General features: G+C 40.0%; 1 protein-coding gene across 5 annotated transcripts in view; it reads left to right on the top strand.

Moving 5' to 3' along the window:
* SATB1 (SATB homeobox 1) overlaps window positions 1-20,937 on the top strand; it is a 168,925-nt gene extending 147,988 nt beyond the window's left edge. For 4 of the 5 annotated variants that reach the window (XM_029589275.1, XM_029589273.1, XM_029589274.1 and 1 more), the window contains 2 exons: window positions 5,939-6,142; window positions 19,947-20,937. In XM_029589275.1, the coding sequence (XP_029445135.1) occupies window positions 5,939-6,142; window positions 19,947-20,414 (672 nt within the window). In that variant the 3' untranslated portion in view covers window positions 20,415-20,937. The remainder of the gene's footprint in view (window positions 1-5,938; window positions 6,143-19,946) is intronic. The other variant, XM_029589272.1, reaches the window with a different exon arrangement.
* Window positions 20,938-22,182: the final 1,245 nt, after the last annotated feature.

Raw genomic sequence — 22,182 nt, 5'->3', positions numbered from 1 at the left:
GAATTGGTAGCCTGTATATTAGTTTGTCCTACCAATGCTTGTTAATGTGTTTTTGAGTATATGTTGCTGAGGTCACTATTTGAATGTTTGTGATGAAAACCATATAAAAGTGGTCTTCAGCAGTAGTAATGTAATATAACAGTCATTAGGTATTTTATACCACATTTTATTGTCTGCTTCTATGATTTACTAGCATCTTTGTCCTGACCTGTTTTTATTTGGGTGTGCTTCCAATGTTGTCTTTTTATATTGACATGTTTTGCTACTGTTGTATATTTATATTAGTGTTTGCATTGTAATCCATCCTGAACAAATCTGATTTGGATCTGGCGGAATATAAAAATTTTAAATAAAATAGAGAGTAGTTACAGTTAAATCTGCTGCTTCCTAAGAACATAAGATATGTCATAAAGGGTCAGACCAAGGGTCCATCAAGCCCAGCATCCTGTTTACAACAGTGGCCAATCCAAGTCACAAGTACCTGAATAGATCTCAAGCTACTATTCCTTATTGATTAATAGCAGTTTATGGATTTTTCCTCTAGGAACTTATCCAAACCATTTTTAAACCCAGTTACACTAACCTCCTTAATCATATCCTCTGGAAATGAATTCCAGAGATTAACTATGTGCTGAGTGAAAAAGAATTTTCTTCAATTTGTTTTAAATGAGCTACCTGCTAACTTCTTGGAGTTGCCCCCTAGTCATTCTATTATCTGAAAGAGTAAATAACCAACTTACATTAACTTATTCATCTTTTCATGATTTTGTAGACCTGTATCCTATCTTCCCTCAGTCGTCTCTTCTCCAAAATGAACTGTCTTAACCTCTTTAGCCTTTCCTCATAGGGAGCCATTCCATACCCCTTATCATTTTTGTCACACTTCTCTACAATTTCTCCAGTGCAACTATGTCTTTTTTTGAGATGTGCTGACCAGAATTGCACACAGTATTCAAGGTGTAGTCTCACCATGGAGCGATACAGAGGCATTATGACATCCAACATTTTATTTTCCATTCCTTCCTAATAATTCCTTAACATTCTGTTTACTTTTTTGACTGCCACAGCACACTGAGCCGATGATTTCAATGTATTATCCACTATAACTCCTAGATTTTTTTCCTGGGTGGTAACTCCTAATATGGAACCTAACAGTGTGTATCTAGAGCAAGATTTATTTTTCCCTATATGCATCACTTTGCACTTGTCCACATTAAATTTCATCTGCCATTTGGAAGCCTAATCTTCCAGTCTCACAAGATCTTCCTGCAATTTACCACAATCCACTTGAGATTTAACTACTCTGCATAATTTTGTGTTATCCACAAATATGATCACCTCACTCGTACCCCTTTCCAGATCATTTATAAATATATTGTGTCATCCACAAATATGATCACCTCACTCGTACCCCTTTCCAGATCATTTATAAATATATTGAAAAGCACCGGTCCAACTACAGATCCCTGAGGCACTCCACTGTTTACCCTTTTCCACTGAGAAAATTGACCATTTAATCCTACTTTCTATTTCCTGTCTTTTAACCAGTTTGTAATCCACAAAAGGACATTGCCTCCTGTCCCATGACATTTTAGTTTTTTTAGGAGCCTCACATGAGGAACTTTGTCGAATGCCTTCTTAGCATATAGCCTAAAACAATTTGAAGAAAAGTGCATGCTGTTATTTAGAGGCTCTGTTCAGAATGAAAACCACCTGGCTGGAAGGGAGAGAAAGGGCTGATTGAGCCATTCAGGTAGCTGTAAATAATGCACAGGAAGCTATTACCTATCCAGTAGAAAAAAAGTTGTAGAATAAAAGTTAATAAGATAAAGCTAAAAGAAGGTAGACTTGGAAGAAACATAAGAAAATATTTCTATTGAAAGGGTGGTGGATGCATCATCCTCCCAGAAGTGCTGGAGGGCAAAACCATGAGAATTCAAAAACGTATGGGATAATCCTAAAACATCTGTGGATTCCAGGAAGAGAGGATAAAGACTGAAATTGGGTAGTCTCCTTGTGATAACATCAGGAATGGGTAGACTTAGTAGGGCCTTGCAATTCTTTCTTTATCATTTTTTGTGTTTTATGTAATTGCAATGGATTTTAGTTTATAACTTCTGATTTCAATTATGCATTGATACAAATATAATACAGACTTCAGCAGAGTAACAGACAGGTTTCAGCCTAATAGTGTTAGCAAATTATTTTTCTCTAAAAAATAAAAATAATCCAAACTAGTATTTCAGAGCAGAGATTAATAACAAACAAAAAACTTGTTTTAAGTAATTAAAAAAATTAGGATCTAAGTGGCAAGGAGAAAAAACACAAAAATGGAAGCTGAAGCAAACTCGGAATATCTCAAGGCTGTACTGTTGAAATATTTTTGGGAAAATTTTAACACATCTTGGAAAGGACAAGACTTGAAACTGGGTAAACTCTATAACCCTTTCTGTTCTGACCTGAGGAAGGGAATGTTAACTCTTAAAGCTAGTCAAGAAATGTATTAAGTTAGTTCAATAGAAATATATCACTTTATGTATACTGTATATTGTGTTTTTGTTTGATCACCTTTATTTCCATGCATTCAAATGGACTAACATGGCAGCCACACTACATTATCAAAAATATTAAAAAGATGTCTGATGAAAAACAATTTAGGAAGGATTTTCGATTCTCTATCTACTCATTGGTAAGATGACTCCTCTGTAGCAATTCTGGTTCTGGGTTAAGTACTAGAAAGAGCTATCTGACTTTTTTTTCACCAAGGATCTCCATTATTGTCATCCACATCTACCAAGAATCCCCAAAATATAATATTAGGGTCTCTTGCACAAATAATTGTGTTTTAAACAATTGCAGCACAAAGAATATGAATAGATTTTAAGGTTCTTAATGAATTTGCCATGTTTTTATACGCCATATTTATGGTGAAATTCAGCATGTCCCGAAGTGCTAAGGATAGAAGGGTTAAAAGTACAGAGGAATAAAAAAGCCCAGTTCTATTTTTCTGCCCAGCACGTAGCTGCCAAATAAAAAGGATTTGCATTCCAGAGAAGGCAATTTCAGGCAGTCCAGTTCACCAGTTCGACTTTCTCTACCACCTGAATTTCCTCTGTAGGAGATGCATGACTGGTCACAGATTTTGAAAATGGCCCTAAATGTATTTGTTTTTATGCAACATGTTTTCCCAGAAGGAATGTCTCTGTCTGTCCGTACGTTTTCTTGAGTATTTTGTTCTTTTTACATGAAAATTCACAAAGATTAAGCATGGCTAGAAATGGCAGCTTAATGCAGCAGTGCCATTCAAGTAAATCTGAATGACGCATACCACAATTTTCTGCCCCCCCCCCCCCCCCCCATGTAATCCAACCATTTATTATTATTATTATTTTTTTTTTTTTTTAAATCTCTTGATGGCCTATGTAATTGAAACAGTTCTTTACAAAAGTATATTGGAATCCTCTTCAGATATGGCTACCTGTTTTCCCAGCTTGTATTTATGCCAATGCAGTTCTAGGTATAGAAACATAGAAATGACGGCAGAAGAAGACCAAACGGCCCATCAAGTCTGCCCAGCAAGCTACGTACTTTATCCATTTTTTTCCCTTTTTCTCTCTCCCACCTGTTACTATTGGCTTCCAGTACCCTCCAGGCCTAATTCCCCTCCACCCAATTTAGAGAGCAGCACCGTATCTGCATCCAAGTGACATCCAGCTCAATTAGGGGTAGCAACTGCTGTAACAAGCAGGCCACCCCCTTGCCCCATACTCTTACCCACCCCTGTTTTTTTTTTTTTTGGAAATAGCAGCCCTCCATGTATGAACTGCAAATTCCTGTTGCATGGTAGGTCATAGTATGAGACACAGGAGGGTAAATGTGGGAACAACATTGAAAAATATTACTTCACTGAAAATGATCAATGCAAGAAATGAAGTGGTGGTCTTGTAATTAAAAAAGGATAAGCACAGAGGATCCTTAGTGGCAAAGAAGTGAGGGGAAAGCCAGAAATTGGATGAGGTTATGTAGCACTGCACCAGGAGTGGACATGGGTAGAGTAGATGGGCCTGATTTATCTGCTGTTGTGTTCTATGACCAGGGTAGGAACTGGGCTAGGAAGTTGCAGTATTGCAGACAGCCCACCCTTCACTCCCTTAAGTACAAGGGAAAGGGGAGAAGTGATAAGGACAGAATAATGGGCAGAGAGAAGAAACATGACCGAGCAATACTAATACTAAACCAAGGAGGCCTAATGCTGGTGGGAGTTAGCTCATTCTCCCATCCCATAAAAATAAGCTTAGTTTAAAATGGTCCACATAGGCCTGAGGTATGTGACATTATCTTTTTATCTGTTGGGATAAATCTTGTGGACCTTTTTACACCCTTTCCAGATGGCATTTTTATGTATTATAAACAGGTGTGTCATTAATATACGTGTATTATGATATAACTGTATATTGGGAGCCTGATTTTCAAAAGCATTTACATGCGTAAAACTGGGTTTTACTCAAGTAAATGCACTTTATCTGTGCAAGTGTGTTTTTGAAAATTGCTAAAATATATGCCATTGATTTGTCCATAAGATGTACTCATTTAAGTGCACTTTGCTTGAGTAAATAGCTTTTGAAAATTGCTACGACAGTATGTTATATTTATGCATGTAACTCCTTTGAAAATTATCTCCTAAGGCAAGGGGCATTATGAAACATGTTAGTGGCTCCTTTTTAAAGATAATACATCAGATATGGGAATCACATGAATGAGATCATATTGATTATATACTTGTTTGTATAAGCTTAATCAAGATACAATTTCTCACTTACTTCAATCAAATACTGCAAAATATACATTTATTAGAAAATTCTTCAGACTCAGTAGTACATAAGCAATTTCTTGCACTTATACAAATTTTCCAAACACACTCTTGCATATACAAAATCCTTGTGCAAAAGTGTTTACAAATACAGACATAAATACCACATATTATTTTTGAAGAGTGGATACATCAATTATGGCAGAACATTATCTGCTCAAAATATTACATGTATCACGGTCATGAACATATCATACTAATACTTAACCCCATCAACCATCATACTCATACACACATTCTCACCACTCACACACACAATCATCCAACACATTTTTAAAAGACATTTCTAAAATACAAATGCTCGCAATGTCATCACTAAATAATGACTCTTTTCTTCAATTATATAACTTTATTCTTCGTAATGAATTTATCCCCTCTTCTTTTTTCTGTTTCAACACTAGTATCCCCAGCAAGATGCCTTGTTTCATCCAAACAAAAGGGCTTCCTCAGGGGTATCTTTAACCAAGACTTAATCTTCATGGGTACAAACCCTTAAGCTCTTCACGGGGACAAACCCTTTACTCCTCCTGCGAGCTCCTAAAAATATGATGCAATATGATGCAATATATATACACGTATTATGTGGTATTTCTATGTGCTATTTATGTATGTATTTGTAAACATTTTTGCACAAGGTTTTTGTGAATGCAAGAGTGTGTTTGAAAAATTTTTATAAGTGCAAGAAATTGTTTATGTACTACTGAGTCTGAAGAATTTTCTAATAAATGTATATTTTGCAGTATTTGATTAAAGTAAGTGAGAAATTGTATCTTGATTAAGCTTATACAAATAAGTATATAATGAATATGATCGCATTCATGTGATTCCCATATCTGATGTATTATCTAAAATTGTGGAGAATCTGTTAGTACTCTCTAGGTTCATTACCTAACAAGGTTTCCTTTTTGAAAATGCCACAGTATGAATTTTCAACTCATTACAGAGGTTATCAGCAAAATTTTGCATTGTTTTTGATGTTTGCAATGGATTTTGTCAGAATCACTGTATTTTATGACAGAAGCATGAAGTTATTTAGGATCTGTTTCGTTTTATGATGGTATTTATCAGGGTTGGCTGTGTGAGCTGCTACGCTGGAAAGAAGATCCTTCTCCAGAAAACAGGACTTTGTGGGAGAATCTCTCGATGATACGAAGGTTTCTTGGTCTTCCTCAACCAGAGCGAGATGCCATCTATGAACAGGAAAGCAATGGAATCCATCACCATGGTGACCGGCCTTCCCATATTATCCATGTTCCACCAGAGCAGATTCAGGTTAGTTTACCTTGGCCAATCCAATACAGCACTAAATAAATCTGAAAACATAGAAAAAAAGATAAGTGTCTCTTCATCTCGCCAGACTAAACAAAGGCTTCTTGGCAAGAAATAACACAATTCTACCCTCTTAATATTTATTTTTTATTTATTATTTAATAAAAGAAGACATTAAAAGAAGTTTGTAAAAGGTCATATTGCTTTGTCTATGTTGCGTATCATTTTAATTTGAAGAAATGGTTGCTGCTTATCTGTTAGGTGCTCAGTAGCTATTTGGGATGGCACAAGGAATTTGGTTTCTATTTACAAATTCTCTGATTCAGCTCATGTAGCAGTGCAGCTGAAGCCAGCACTCAGAGCGTCTGGGAACAGAATGTATCAAATGCATACTTACAGCAGCAACTAGTGATCAAACTAAAAAACAGCACTGTAACATAATACAATAATAAATGATGGTGGAAAAAGACCAACTGGCCCATCCAGTCTCCATTATTTCTGTCCATATTGCTACGGATATAACTCAGCTGCTAGCCATAGAGTATAATCAATGGTAAGATGTCTCCCCTTGTGCAGAACAGTTTTTGACATCTTTCTCATTTGTACCCTACCCGATGAGTATGCCGATGAGCGTACAAGATCCGCTCCGTAGTTCACACCCAATACCCCTCCCTTCCCATATCTAGCTACAAGGTTTTATAATTAACTAGCTACCAGTTCTAGGGTGGCCGTTACCTGAATCTCCAGCCTCCTAGGTCCCTTGCGTAGCCTCCCAGACAGACCCGGCTACGTGAGTGCCTTCATTTCTGCTAGGATTTACAGTTCCTTAATAGTGGTTTGCCAGACACACTGCTAGTTTAATTCTTTCATTGCAGCCTGCCAGAAAGACCCAGCTGCATGACTGCCTGCTTTGCAATGAAAGCTTCTTAACATTTCATATATATGTATGTTTAAAAAAAATATGCTCCCTTTGCTGTTCACTTGTTGAATCATTAGAATAGGATCATACTAACACTGTCTCTTGGCTTTTTTTAAAGAATCCCCTGTGTTTATCCTATGCCTTCTTAAAGAGAGCACTCCATGCACCCACCACCCGTTCTATGAAAATATTTCCTGGCATTGCCTCTTAGTCTCTCCCCTTGGAATCACTTATGACCCCCTTATTCTAGAACTAGTTCTTGAAAATTTTCCCCCCTCTTTTGCCCACAGAAAGTCATCATAGTACATGAGGAGAATGTGAGCGAAAATAGGGAAAATACTGGAGGCTGTGCTTGAAAAATTGGGTGGAGGGAGCATAAGGATAGACACTTAACAATGGAGGATAAATAGATGGAAAATTATTACTGTGGTTTCATTATATGGGAGTAATTTACCAATTCAGCCAAACTGAAGTAAACCGTTGTGTTAATTTTGTACATTGCAACATCATAAGAATTTCAGAAATTCAAGTTCTCCATTGTTTTGGTTCTCTGAGAGTAAAATGGTGTCCACCAGAAGTAGAATTCCAGTCCTTAGTTTCTTATGCCAACCAAAATCTACAACATTTATTTTGGATTTTTTTTTTTTTTGTAATTTCTTGTCTTTCCCTTTTTGCCTCTCTTTGCTTATTTTATTTATTTTTTTAGCACGCACATATATTTTCCACCAATGTTGAGAAGGGTGCATTCAGAAATCTGAAGGAAGGCAAACAGCAGTTCTCCAAGGACAAGCAGGATATTAGTCCTCACACATGGCTGACATCATCAGATGGAGCCTCATTGCGGAAAACTTATGTCAGATTTACTAGAACTTTGACTTGGCACACTGAGCATGCCCTATACTATGCATCCATGTGGGGTCCCTCTTCAGTCTCTTCTGTGGAGCTGTAAGTGGTTGAGTTCACTTTGGCTGTTTTTAGCCTTGTGGAAAGCTTTTTGCTCCTCCAGTTTTCACAGTTTTTTCCTTCGATTCTGTCACTGGATCTCTCTCTGTGCCTTTCCATAGTGTCTCTAGTCAGGGTTTTCGGCATTTCAGGTAAGTTTCTTTTCATGATTGAGTCTCCTAGCGGTGGCAGTGCCTCAGTGCCCACTGGCCATTGACACCTGTCACCATCACTTCGACCGTTGGTTCCAATGATGCCGCTGGCAGATAGCGTCGCTGGAGATCGACCATTGTCGAGCCAAGGACGCCAGGTTCATCGTCTTCGACCTCGGCACCAGGGAAAGACTGGATTGAGCATAAAGAGAAGCCCAAGAAGCATCGGCACTGGTCCCCGTCAGTGCACAGGGATGCACCAGCTTTTGCCACAATGCCTCCGAATCGACCCCTTGGTAAGGAGCGCCCATCCTCTATTGGTGCCGGGGGTCTGTGATGGACTCCACCGGTCCTGGTGACAGTCGCCAGTCACCGATCCCCCTTGAGGGTCTGAAGAAGATCTGGCCACCCCTCCTTCATCCCAATCGGTGTTGGCATCGGCAACATTTGAGGAGGAACTGGAGCGCTGAGTCCAGCTGAGGTGGAGCGGGCTTTGGTCCTGTGGCACTGATGGCACCAGATCCAATGCCACATGTCCTCGTACTGCTTCTGGAAAAGTGAGCTAAATTATAAGAAATGCCATACTGGGTCTGACCAAGGGTCCATCAAGCCCAGCATCCTGTGTCCTACATTGGCCAATCTAAGTCACAAGTACCTGGCAAGTACCCAAACATTAAATAGATCCCAAGCTACTATTCCTTATTGATTAATAGCAGTTTAAGGACTACTCCTCTAGGGACTTATGCAAAGCTTTTTTAAACCCAGTTACACTAACTGCCTTAGCCACATCCTCTGGCAATCGATGCCATAGCTTAATTATGCATTGAGTGAAAAAGAATTTTCTTCAATTTGTTTTAAATTAGCTACTTGCTAACTTCATGGAGTACCCCCTAGTCCTTCTATTGTCGGAGAGTATGATTTACATTTATCTGTTCAATTCCTTTCATGATTTTGTAGACCTCTATCATACCCCCCCTCAGCCGTCTCTTCTCCAGGTTGAACAGCCCTAAATTCTTTAGCCTTTCCTCATAGGGGAACCATTCCATGCCCTTTTATCATTTTGGTCGCCCTTCTCTGCACTTTCTCTAGAGCAACTACATCTTTTTGAGATGCAGCAACCAGAATTGCACACAGTATTCAAGGTTTGGTCTAACCATGGAGCAATAACAGAGGCAATATGATATCCACCGTTCTATTCACCTTTCCCTTCCTAATAATTCCTAACATTCTGTTTGCTTTTTTGACCGTCACAGCACACTGTTTCAACAATTTCAATATATTATTCACTATGATGCCTAGATCTCTTTTCTGGAATCTAACATCGTGTTAACTATTGCAAGGATGATTTTTCCCTATATGCATCACCTTACACATATGCATATTAAATTTCATCTGCCATTTGGACTCCCAATCTTCCAGCCTAAGGTCCTTCTGCAGTTTATCACAATCTGCTTGAGATTTAACTACTCTGCTTAATTTTGTGTCATCCGCAAATTTGATCTCACTCATCGTACCCCTTTCCAGTTCATTTACAAATATATTAAAACGCACCGGTCCAAGTACAGATCTCTGAGGCATCCCAAGGTTTATATTTTTCCACTGTGAAAATAGACCATTTAATTCTACTCTGTTTCCTGTCTTTTAACCAGTTTGCAATCCACAAAAGGACATCGCCTCCTGTCTCATGGCTTTTTAGTTTTCTTAGAAATCTTTTCATGAGGCATTTTGTCAAACGCCGTCTGAAAATCAAAATACACCACATCTACCAGTTCACCTTTGTTCACATGTTTATTCACCCCTTCAAAACATGTAGGGGATTTGTGAGGCAAGACTTCCCTTGGATAAATCCATGCTGGCTGCATCCCATTAAACCATATCTGTGATCTGTGATTTTATTCTTTATAACAGTTTCCACGATTTTTCCTGGCACTGAAGTCAGATTCACCGGTCGATAGTTTCCAGTCTTCAGGTACAACGGGTGATTTTAACGATAGGTTACAAATTAATTGTAATATCTCTGAACTTCATTTTTTAGTTCTTTCAGAACCCTGGGGTGATTACTAACTGGTGCAGGTGATTTACTTCTCTTCAGTTTGGCAATCTGGCCTACTACATCTTCCAGGTTCACCGTAATTTGGTTCAGTTCATCTGAATCGTCAATCTTGAAAACAATTTCCAGAACAGGTATCTCCCCAACATCCTCTTCAGTAAACACCAAAGCAAAGAATTTTAGTCTTTCCACAATGGCCTTATCTTCCTAAGTGCCCCTTTAACTCCCTGATCATCTAACGATCTAACTGATTCCCTCGCATGCTTTCTGCTTCGGATATCTTTTTCAAAGTTTTTATTATGAGTTTTTGCCTCTACAGCCAACTTCTCTTCAAATACTCGCTTAGTCTGTCTTATCAGTGTCTTACATTTAACTTGCCAATGACCAATCAGATTTTGAAAGACAGTGACTGATAAAGGCAAAAAGATTAACATTCAAAACATGCAAGGGATTTCAGAATGATGAGCGCCACAAACAATATCTGGTGAAGTTGAAAGAGGCAGGGAAAGTACTTAGGGCTGGCAAAAGCATGAGTGGAAGAAAAGATAACTGAAGAGGTAAAGCAAGTTGACAAGACTATTTTCAGGTGTGTCAGTGAAAGGAAGAAAGCAAAAGGTAAGCTTGTAAGATTGAAAGGGCACGAGGAGGAATGTGTGGAGGGAGGTACAAGGAATAAAAACACAAAAGCTTCAACAAATACTTTTGTTGAATATTCTATGAAGAAGGCATTGGGATAGGACTGCTAATTGCTATCAAGGGTACATATGGTAGTGGGTAGAGGCCCACTGGGTGGAATTATGCAACCTGAAAGTAGAAAAAGTTATGGGCTGAGATGAGATATATCCTACAACATTAAGTAAACTTAGGCTCTGGAGGATTTGCTGAAGGACATATTCAATAGATCTTAGGAGACGGGAGTTGTTCTGTGGACTGGAAAAGGATGGGTATAGACTCTCTTTTCATAAAAGTGATAGTAGGAAAGAGGGTGGAAATTACTGGCTGATCTGATGATGGTAGTTGGAAAATTAATAAAGATTTTTCTTGAATCTGGAAAGTTGCAGTATCCGAGACAGCTTAGTTTTACCAGAGTGAGATCGTACCTGACAACTCAGAAGAATTTCTTTGAATGATCAGAGAAGTAGATGGGGTGTGGGTGCTGGATATGATGCACTGGATATGATGCATTAGTATTTCAGAAAAGCTTTTGATTACTGTTGAACATGAGGTTTGTACATAATACCAATTGGTCTAGAAGTAGGATCCAAGTTTGAAGACAGGATTAGAAATTGGTTGAAGGATAGACAATAGTGTGTAGTGTTAAATTGAGTTCATTCTGAAGAAAGAAAAGTGGTGAATGAAATTCTTAGGGGATCAGTCCTGGGACCATCAATATTGCAAAGGGGTGAGGAGGAAATATTTTGTCTTTTTGTGGATGACACCATGATCTGCAGTAGAATGAACATGCCCAAGGGAGTAGACTGTAGGAGAAGTAATATGAACATGGATGGCAGCTTGGCAGGTAGAGTTATTTGTCTGGGAGTGCAGAAATCTGAGGGAGCACTACATGATAGGAGGTGAGATGCTGATGGCCACAAAGCAGGAAAGAGACCTTTGGGTGATTAAATCTGGTGATTTCAAGGCAGCAAAACAGTGTGTCGAGGCGGTGATTGAAGTTGGAAGGATTTTAGGGGACACAGGAAGAGGCATAACTAATAGGAAAAAGGACATTAACAGGCAGCGAGATCTGGGTTGTCTGGCTAAGTTGGGGACTTTGGGCAGACAAACCCTAAGTTCTTAATTTTTCTCCCTGTTAAATGGCTAAGTTTTAGCCGTGTAAGTCATTAGACTGCTAAAACTTGACTGGATAATAAAGGGGCAGGGCGTGGTTTAATTTTATTCCGCTAACACTACCAAAAGTAGAACGAGAGTGGATGTCCTGCAAGGGGCTCTGTTCAAACAAATAGTAATGGAGCCCATGAGGGAGGGAGTGATACTCGATCTAGTGCTCACTAATGGGGATAATGTCTCTAATGTCCGGGTGGGTGCCCACTTCATCTCCAGTGATCATCAAATAATATGGTTTGATATCACAAATAGGATACAGAGAAGTCACACAAAGACCTGGGTTTTGGATTTCAAAAATAAGGACTTTGTCGAAATGGGGACTACCTGGAGGTAGAACTAGAAACTGGGAGAAAATGAGAGAGGTGGAACAACAGTGGGCCAAACTAAGAGGAGCAATTACAAAGGCAACAAATTTTTATGTCAGAAAAGTAAACACAAGTAGGAGAAATAAGAAACCAATCTGGTTCTCAAAGGACGTGGCTCATAAAATAAAAGCAAAAAGAACAGCGGTCAAGAAATAAAAAGGATCGCAAAATAAGGAACACAGGGAAGAATATCTGATGAAACTGAGGAAGACAAAGAGAAATCAAGAAAGCTAAAAGTCAGGTGGAAGAAAGGATTGCCAAAGAGGTAAAGAGAGGTGACAAAACATTTTTCAGATATATCAGAGAAAGGAGAAAGGTCCGAAGTAGAATAGTGAAATTGAAAGGTGACAAAGATCAATTTGTGCAGAAATACTAAGAAATGGCTGAAATATTAAACAAATACTTCAGTTCGGTGTTCACGAAAAAAGACCCTGCAGAAGGACCATCACTAGTTAACAAGACTGTGGATGGGGGTGGAGTAGACAAAACTCTGTTTACAGAAGAGAATGTATGGGAAGATCAAGGAAAACTGAAAGTGGACAAGGCCATGGGGCCGGATGAGGTACATCCCAGGATACTGAGGGAGCTCATAGATGTGCTGGCGGGTCCACTGAAGGACCTAATCATTAGATTCCTGGTAACGGGAGTGGTGCTGCAAGATTGGAGAAGAGCAGTGGTGGTCCTGCTTCACAAGAGTGGGAGCAGAGAGGAGGCTGGTTAGCCTCACCTCAGTGGTGGAAAACTCTGCTGAAGGAAAGGATAATGACTTATCTACAATCCGGTGGGTTGCTCGATCCGAGTATGGTTTCACCAGGGGAAGATCCTATCAAACATATCTGATTGATTTTTTTGTTTGGGTGACTAGAGAATTGGATCAGGGAAGAGTGCTCGATGTGATTTACTTGGATTTTAGTAAAGCTTTTGATAATGGTCCCACATAGAAGACTTGTGAGCAAAATGAGAAGCTTGGGAGCCAAGGTAGTAGTGTGGATTGCAAACTGGTTGACTGACAGGAGACATTGTGTAATGTATAATGGAACCTACTCTGAAGAAAGAACAGTATTAAATGGAGTGCCACAGATCAGTTTTGGGACCGGTTCTGTCCAATATCTTTGTGAGCAACTTGGCGGAAGGGATAGAAGATAAAGTTGTCTGTTTGTGGATGATACTAAGATCTGCAACAGAGTAGATACGTCTGAAGGAGTAGCAAGAATGAAAAGTGATATAAGAAAACTTGAAGAGTGGTCAAAGATTTGGCAGCTGGGATTCGGTGCCAAGAAGTGCAGAGACATGCATCTGGGGAGCAACAGTCCAAAAGAGCTTTACCTGATGGGCAGTGAAAGACTAGTACACGTGGACTGGGAGAGGAACCTTGGGGTGATAGTGTCTGATGATCTGAAGATGACGAAGCAAAGTGACATGGCAATAGCTAAAGCCAAAAGAATTCTGGGCTGCATAGAGAAAGGAATAACCAGTAAGAAAAAAAAGAGGTAATAATGCCCTTGTACAGGTCCTTGGTGTGGCCTCACCTGGGGTACTCCGTTTAATATTGGTGCTCATATCTCAAAAAGGATAAAGTCAGGATAGTGGCTGTCCAAAGAAGAGCAACCAAAATGGTGAGGGGTCAGCATTGGAAGACTTATGAGGAGAGGTTGAAAGTTTTGAATATGTACACCCTGCAAGAAAGAAGGTGCAGGGGAGATTTGATACAAACCTTCAGATATCTGAAAGGTTTTAATGATATACAATCTTCAAACCTTTTCCATTGGAAAGAAATCAATAGAACTAGGTGCCATGAAATGAAACTCCAGGGAGGATGACTCAGACCCAATGTCCGGAAATATTTCTTCACAGAGAGGGTGGTGAACGCCTGGGATACCCTTCCGGAATAGGTGGTAAAGACGAAAACAAACAATTCAAAGACGCAAGGGATAAACACTGTGGCTCCCTAAAGGCTAGAGGTTAGAAGTAAAGAATGCATGGAGGTAACTGGGGGAAACTTGCTGGTGTGGTAGTTGCTACCCTTAACAAGTAACAGTATCAAGGCTTAATGTAACTTCATCATTGCTCTCTGCTTCAACAGCAGTGAGAAAAGGGGAATTGGATTCAGACAGCGACCAACAAGGGCCCCAGCTTTTACAGTTTGGGGAACACATAAACATGGGGGTAACTAGGTGATGCAGTGCTTCTACCCTTAATCACTAAACTTGATAATTTTGATGCAGCTCCTACATTGCTCTCTGCTTTCACGGCAACAGTTAAGGGAAATTGGATTCAAACAGCATCGGAGGGCCCTCACGTTTATGGTCTGGTAAACTGATATAAGCATGGGGGTAACCTGCAGAGTGTAGCAGATAGTGGCACAAGCTTGCTGGGCAGACTGGGTGGATTATTTGGTCCTTTTCTGCCGTCATTTCTGTGTTTAATGTCAGCGTTAGTTGGAAAAGGTATTTAGCTAACTCTGGTCGACAGAAAACCAGATCTCAAGTTAGCTAGATAATTGGGGGGGGGGGGGGACCTCATTGTCTGAGCGTCAACACCTGATGCATCTTCCCACCCACCCCAACATGTAAAAATTGTAGTGGGCCGAGCTTCCACCCCTTCCCAACATGTAAAAATGTTATCAGTGAATGGACCAATTGGCAGCCCGCGAAGTGAATAAATATTAATATTAAATTCTGGTACAGCTCTTGGATGTACTGCCATTTCCTATTCAAGCCAGCGAGATCGGGACAAAGCGTCTCATCCTCCTGCTGGCCCTCAAGGCTTTTGCGGATTTTAGCAGGTGGGGGTGGAAGATTCAAGGGGGGGAGTGGTCCAGCCCGGCATTGCTATGTTTTATTTTACTTCTTGAGACTGGGAAGGCGGGGGATCCTCCCCCCTTTGGCTTGCTTCTATTTTTTTTTTGTTTTACATGTCGGGATCGTGCAGGGGTGGTGGTGGGGGCTCGGCCCACTACAGTTTTTTTACACATTAGAATCGGGAGGTGTAGGGCAGGGGGTTCCGTGGCTGTTGGGGGCGCCAGTGTACGTGGCTTTGAAAAGCAATATTCAGTAAGCCAGCCATCAGCTAAAGTTATGCGGATAACTTTAGCCGGGTACATTCAGCAGGAGACTTGTCCCGCTGAATATTTGACTAAAGTTATCTGGGTAACTTTAACTGGCCGCAGAGGCCTTGCTGGGCATGTAAAAGATCTGGGGTACGGACCCAAAAATGTCTCCCTCCCAAGACTGATAATTAAACAACTCAACCATCGCAATCGGTAGCTTCTCCCCACTGAGAGCAATCCTGTAAAAACACAATACTTGGACATCTCGCTTTTAAATATTAAACTTTACAAGGTTTCCGACTTACGTTCCCATGCAGTATAATCCAGTGATGGGGGATCTGCCCTATTAATTTAGTGCCAGTGAAGATCCCGTGGATTCCTCCGCACCTGCCTCTCTCACCAAGCTCTGTGCCCGCAGAGAGAACACACCCCCATTCGTAAAGCAGGAGGCACCGCAGCAAATGTTTCGCACCATTGTCGGGAGGTGCTGGGTGTGCATGTCAGTGGTGTCTCCATCCAAAAAAGAAACCCAGGCCAGTTTCAGCCGTCCAGTAAAACTACCATTAAAAATAATTCAGTAGCATCAGTCAATCAGTTCTTCTATGTGTGAATGAAGTGCGGGGTTTATACAGATGGGACAGAACCCACATATACATCCTATGCCTATAAACATATCCTGCATTCACGACAGCTCCAATTACTGGTGCAGAGCAGAACATTTTCCCTTACTACTCACCATACAAAAATATTCTGGTTTTATCTCAGTAAATGTGGCACAACTCCCTCTGCTGCCAAGAACATTATGAAGTAATGCAAAATCTTGCAAAGAATGCACACAGAACCTATGGAGCAAACCTGCCATACCATAGCACAATGATTGTTTTATAACCCTCTCCTGGAGGCACACCTAACCAGTTGGGTTTTCAGGGTATCCATAATGAATGCACGTGAGAGAGATCTGCATACACTGGAGACCCTAGAGTATGCAAATCTCTCATCGTATTCATTGTGGCAGTCCTGAATACCCAAACTGGCTAAGTGTGCCTCCAGGAGAGGGTTGGGAAACACTGCTACAGCACATCAACTGCCAGACAAACAGCAACAACCCTACCCATGAAACGTGGCCCTACAAATATACAGCAGGCCCCTGCATAGCAATACTCCTCATACTAGGAAAACACAAGCTGGACTGCTGTAAATTCCTCCATGGAAACTGCACACTTCACAGAATATCTCACCTGTGTCACAGAGAGACCCTCCCAAATACAGAACAAGTGACCACAGGTTAGAAATGCACAGACAACAATCTAAATGGAAACCCCCACAGTGCCAGACTCTGCATGCAGCAACACACTGGAGAACTAGAAAGAGAAATGCATTTCCTCTCGTACTGAGCAAAATAAAAACATAGCAGAAATGAACACTCCAAAAGCTGACATATTCCAGTCCCTAAACTGAAAATAAAATGCTTTTCTTGTCTGGACATTTGAATTTTGTAATCATGTTGGTTTCAGTCTCATTTCCTCTGTCTGTCTTCTGACTCCTTTGCCAGTGTCTCATATCCATGGGTATTTTTTTTGTCCTGTCTTCAATTCCTCTTTTATATCTGTCTGATATAGATCTTTCCCTGTCATATCTTGTCTAGGTTTCTTGAATCTTTATCTGTCCCTAGCTAGATTTCACCCATCCTCCTCCTCCTGTCGTTCATCTCTTCAATCGCTCTCTTTTGACCCCCCTCATCCCCTTCCCATCCATCTCCAGGCTCTCCCTCCTTAGTCTTCCCTTTCCCCCATCTCTCTCCTTTCCCAGACCATTTCCCCCTCCTACACCCGCTCCTTAATCTCCTATTTCCACCCTCTGTACTCACCTCTCCCCAGCCCTCAAACACTTTCCTCTGCCTCGGTTTCATCTCCTCAGTTGCCCCAGTTTCTTGCCACTCATCCCCCCCCTCCCGCTTCTGTTTCTAACCCCCTTTGCAACCATCCTCCTTTCCTAGCCCCATTTCCACCTTCCCTCAGTCCCTTCACAAATCATCCTTTTCCACTCTCTCTCTCACCCCTTCCCAGCCCTCCAGCCCTTCACACCATATTTCTAACTTTCTCCACCCTTCAGACCCCTTCTCCTATCCCACATGCACCGTGCCATCTCATAGTTACCAGTCCTTTTAATTATATCCCCACCCATGCTCTCGCTCAATCACCGTCCCTGCTTTCCCCCCCCCCCCAAACACTCATTCTCAGAGCGTCTGTTCTGCCCACACATTTGAGTCTCCGTCTCATCCCCATAACCCGCCTCCATTCCCTCCTCTTCCCTCCCAGTCTGGCAGTCCCTGCTGATACTCCTTATCTACACTGTGAGCTATTAGAGAAGAGCATGTCATTATTTTCCTGTTGAACGCTTAATTTGTCTCTTCCTTTTCTATTGTCAAGAGGTTCTTGATGTAATTATTAATTTGAAAATAATTAAAAAGAAAATAATCAGAAATTGTAGGGGGAAACATGGGTTCTCATGTTGTCAAGCCTGCCTAGCAGGCCAGGCAGGGGGACTTAGGAGACTGGATGCTTGGGCGGCGGCAGTGCTGGTTTTGGTAGCTATTTAAATTATTTCAAAGCTTTGAGACGCGGGAAGGGGTGGGTTGCCGTGTGGGTGTGTGTGAACGGTGTGGCAGATCTTGTACGCTCTTCCTCGTGCGATGGTGGAATATAAACAAGCAAGACCACAAGAACCATCCTGGATAAGGAGAGAGATCTTATTAGGCAGCCCTGCTCTAGTTGGGATATATCCTTGCACTATGGACAGGAGTAATTGGGCAGACTGGATGGGTCTTGTTTGTCTTTTTCTGCTGTCGTCTGCCATGTTGTTGCATAGAGGTGAATTCCAAATTTCTGTATACTGAAATTGTACAATTATTAGGCCCTGGCTCACTAATGAATATTAATTCTTTATCATTCTCTTACTTTAGTGTCCCTGGAAGAGTAGAGGGCTAGTTTTAGTTGTAATTTAGATGTAAGATGGATTTTATCGTGGGGTTTGCAGAGAAGGGAGTTGTGCCTGCTTTCTTTAGGCATCATTCCCTAAAGTATTTGCATTAGACTAGTACTGGACAATATTGGAATCCTGTGTTCGGAATTTTTGAGTAAAGTGCAAACATTTTATCACCATGTATCAAACCTGATGACAGAAAATATTTATTTCCTCCCTCCAATCCCCCCTTCTGCAGCTACATTGACCTATTAATTCTGGGAAATAAAGTCTCTGTGGTATTTTTCGATTGCTGGGGCTTTATAGTAGAAACGGGAGTGAAATAAATTAAAAAAAAAAAAAAAAAGCAAGGGTGAATGGGCAAGTTTTCTTTAGAGAATTAAGGAAGAGATAGGCAGATGAAGGGAGCCCGGGTGCCAGGAGCAGCGCAGTGTTGTCCGCTTCCAGCATAACTATAAGGGGGTTGGAAGGTGACCTGGAGGGGATGATGAAATTGATGAATCATGCAGGAGAAATGCAATGGAGTTTTTCGAGGAGAGTTGGGAAATTGCACACAATCCCCCCTCCCCCCAGCAGGAATAATAAAGTTCATAGATGTTTACTATGAAAAAGGCCCATTTGCACATGTATGTAAGAGAGAAACATAATACAATTTAAGCTCTCTTACTGAAGTACCTAAACTTGCCATCACAAGACTAATTTGAAGTATTGAATTTTAATCTAATTCAGAAGTAAACCCTTACTATAAAATAATAATGAAGAAAAACTTTGTGTTTATTGGACTCTAATAAAGAAAATCACTGAATGACTTCATTTAAATTGATACCATATGACAAGAAATTCAGATTCAAGACTCTTATTAGATTAATAGTTCTTTCTGAGCTACTGGGGAACACTAATTTCCAGTAGTAGAACAAGATGATAAATTCATCTTCAGAGAAACACAGATTTCCAGTGTAGCCTTCTTTAACCTGTAGATGAGAGAAATAGCTTCTGCGCTTGGGTTTCAAAGCTCGGTTTGCAGAATGCCGTACTTGGAGACTTTTTCGACTGAATTTTCAAAGCTATATCCGTGCATTAAACTGTGTTTTTATGTGCATAAATTACTTGTCAGAAGATTTGCCGGTCTTTGCACACAAAAAATATGCACGGAAATCAGGTTCACACATACTTTTAATGTGCATTAAAAAAAAAAAAGGATGTTCCAGGGGGGTGGGGGTGGAGTTTAGATTTATGTGCCTAGTTTTGATTTTCAAAAGTGTGTGCATAAATCCACATTTACGCTCTACCAATAGGTGTAGCTTCGTGCGAGCGAATTTGTGTGAGTAGTGATGGCTAATTTTCAAAGCAAAAGTAAGTGTGCACTTTCGCTTTGAAAATCAGTGGAAAGTCTAGGGGTAAGCAAATAATTGTTTGAAAATTACCCTCTGATTTTAAAACATTTTTTTTTTTTTTTTTAATATTTAAGTGCATTTTTACATGGTCATTTGATTTCCATTGCAGCAGCAGCAACAGCAACCGCAACAGCAGCAACCAGCAGGTCCCAGACTACCCCCCAGGCAACCTACAGCAGCATCGCCCGCTGAATCCGAAGATGAGAACCGACAGAAACCCCGGCCACGAACGAAGATCTCTGTTGAAGCCCTGGGCATCTTGCAGAGCTTTATACAAGATGTAGGCCTCTATCCAGATGAAGAAGCAATCCAGACTCTGTCGGCTCAGCTTGACCTTCCCAAGTATACTATTATCAAGTTTTTCCAGAACCAGCGATACTATCTGAAGCACCATGGAAAACTGAAGGACAACTCTGGTTTGGAGGTTGATGTTGCAGAGTACAAGGAGGAGGAGCTCCTTAAGGATTTGGAGGAAGGTGTCCAAGACAAAAGTACAAACACACTTTTTTCTGTTAAATTAGAAGAGGAATTAACGGGAGATGGGAACACAGAGATTATTGCTGATCTGAAAGACTAAGCTTAAAAAGTATTATTTGCATTCAGCTGTTCCCACTGGTGTTACTAATGAAATGAAATAAAATTCCATCTCGTGTACTGTCAGTAACCTTAAAACTATTCATTGTTTGACCAATGAATCTTGAGAAACTTGCACAAAAAAGTGAAAAAGGAGAAATGCAGACTGCACTATGTTTTACTCTGTTTATAAACTGTTCTCCAGCTACAGATGAAGCATTAGGGGGTGTTTGATGTTACTTTGTGTTCACTGGATAAGCCACAGTGTACCTTGTACCTGCTAAGCATGATTTAGTACTGATGATTTTGATTCTGGAGCCTTCAAACAAGCATTACAACTTTTGTGATTTTTTTTGTTTGTTTGTTTTTAAAATATATGTGTATATATATAAATGTATATATTATTTTGCTGTAACACTCCACTGTTGATCTTTGGAAAACTCACACATTTATTAAAAAAAAAAAAAAAAAAAGAAAGAGAGAGTTTGTTACTCTTAATCTATTGTATGTTACAGAAGAATTATAGACTGTGGAATACAGTTTAAAAAGAGAACATGCCAACAAATGCCTTGTATTATATGGCACTGCCGTAATTTAGATTGTTACTTTCTTTCCTTTTGGACGTAAAAGGTCACTGTACTTTTTTTTTTTTTTTAATTATTCTCATTGTTACAATTTTTTTTTTAAAGAAAATGTGAATCATGAATTAGAGTTCAGTTTATTTATTTGTAGGTTCTGCAGCATCATGTTGTAATTAACTTTTTTTTTTTTTTGTGGGGGGAGGCGGGGAGAGTGGGAGAAGAACGTTTCCGTTTAAGTGTAATATTGCTTCTCTTGTTATCATACAGACTTTTTTTTTTTTTCTATTTATAAATGTGTTTTTTGATGGGCAGTAAAACAAAGTGTCTTAAAAAGTTTTACATAGAGAAAGTGTGCTTTACAGAGTTGCCTATAAAAAGTGCTCAATGTTATCCAAGCAATTCATACTATAAGCTTCACTCTTACTGTTGTATGCAATTTTTACTATCATGCAAATAAGCTTAGGTAAATAAAACTAATAGATCACCTTAGAAACTTATGCAATTAATGTGAAAATAATTGATGTTTGCAAATGTGTCTTCCTTTTGGTTTACAATGAATTTTAAAAGCTACATCTGTATAAATTTTCTGTATAAAGGTGTATTTCTTTTTTTTATGAGTTTATGGATATGAAAACAGCAGTTATTTTGTTACAGCTGGCTGTTTTTATAAGTGTATCACGATTTTCTTTATGCCGAACTGTCCTGAGAAGGCGTGGTTATTGACTGTAATTACACGATTAAACTTGTTTGTATGGTACGACACGGCAAGGTCTGGATATGCGTGTGTGTGTGTATGTGTGTGCGTGTGTATGTGTGCGCGCGTGCGTGCGTGCGTGTGCGTGCGCATGTGTGTATCGTAGTGCATTCCACTGGCTGAATTTGTGTTGCATGCCTGCAACTTGCTCTCATGAAGTTATTTTTTTTTTAACTGTGGCAAAAAGAAAAAAAAAACTTAATTATTTCATTTCGATGACTAATATTGGGGGTAAGAAAAACTTTCAGTATGGAATGATAGCCTGTCGTATTCCATTAAGTGGAAAAGAAAACTTGTCTGCTCAAGAGAGATAACAGAATTTTATTAAGTCAAAAGGCTATCGGGCAAAAACATACTTGCTATTGCTGGCAGTAATGCACTTATAATGGGGACATCTAGGATTTTTGCCTTAGTTAAATTATGCTAATGCTTACTTG

This window comes from Rhinatrema bivittatum, chromosome 2 (genome assembly GCF_901001135.1).
Source record: "Rhinatrema bivittatum chromosome 2, aRhiBiv1.1, whole genome shotgun sequence".
Classification (NCBI taxonomy): domain Eukaryota; kingdom Metazoa; phylum Chordata; class Amphibia; order Gymnophiona; family Rhinatrematidae; genus Rhinatrema; species Rhinatrema bivittatum.
This window is presented reverse-complemented; position numbering and strand designations above follow the sequence as displayed.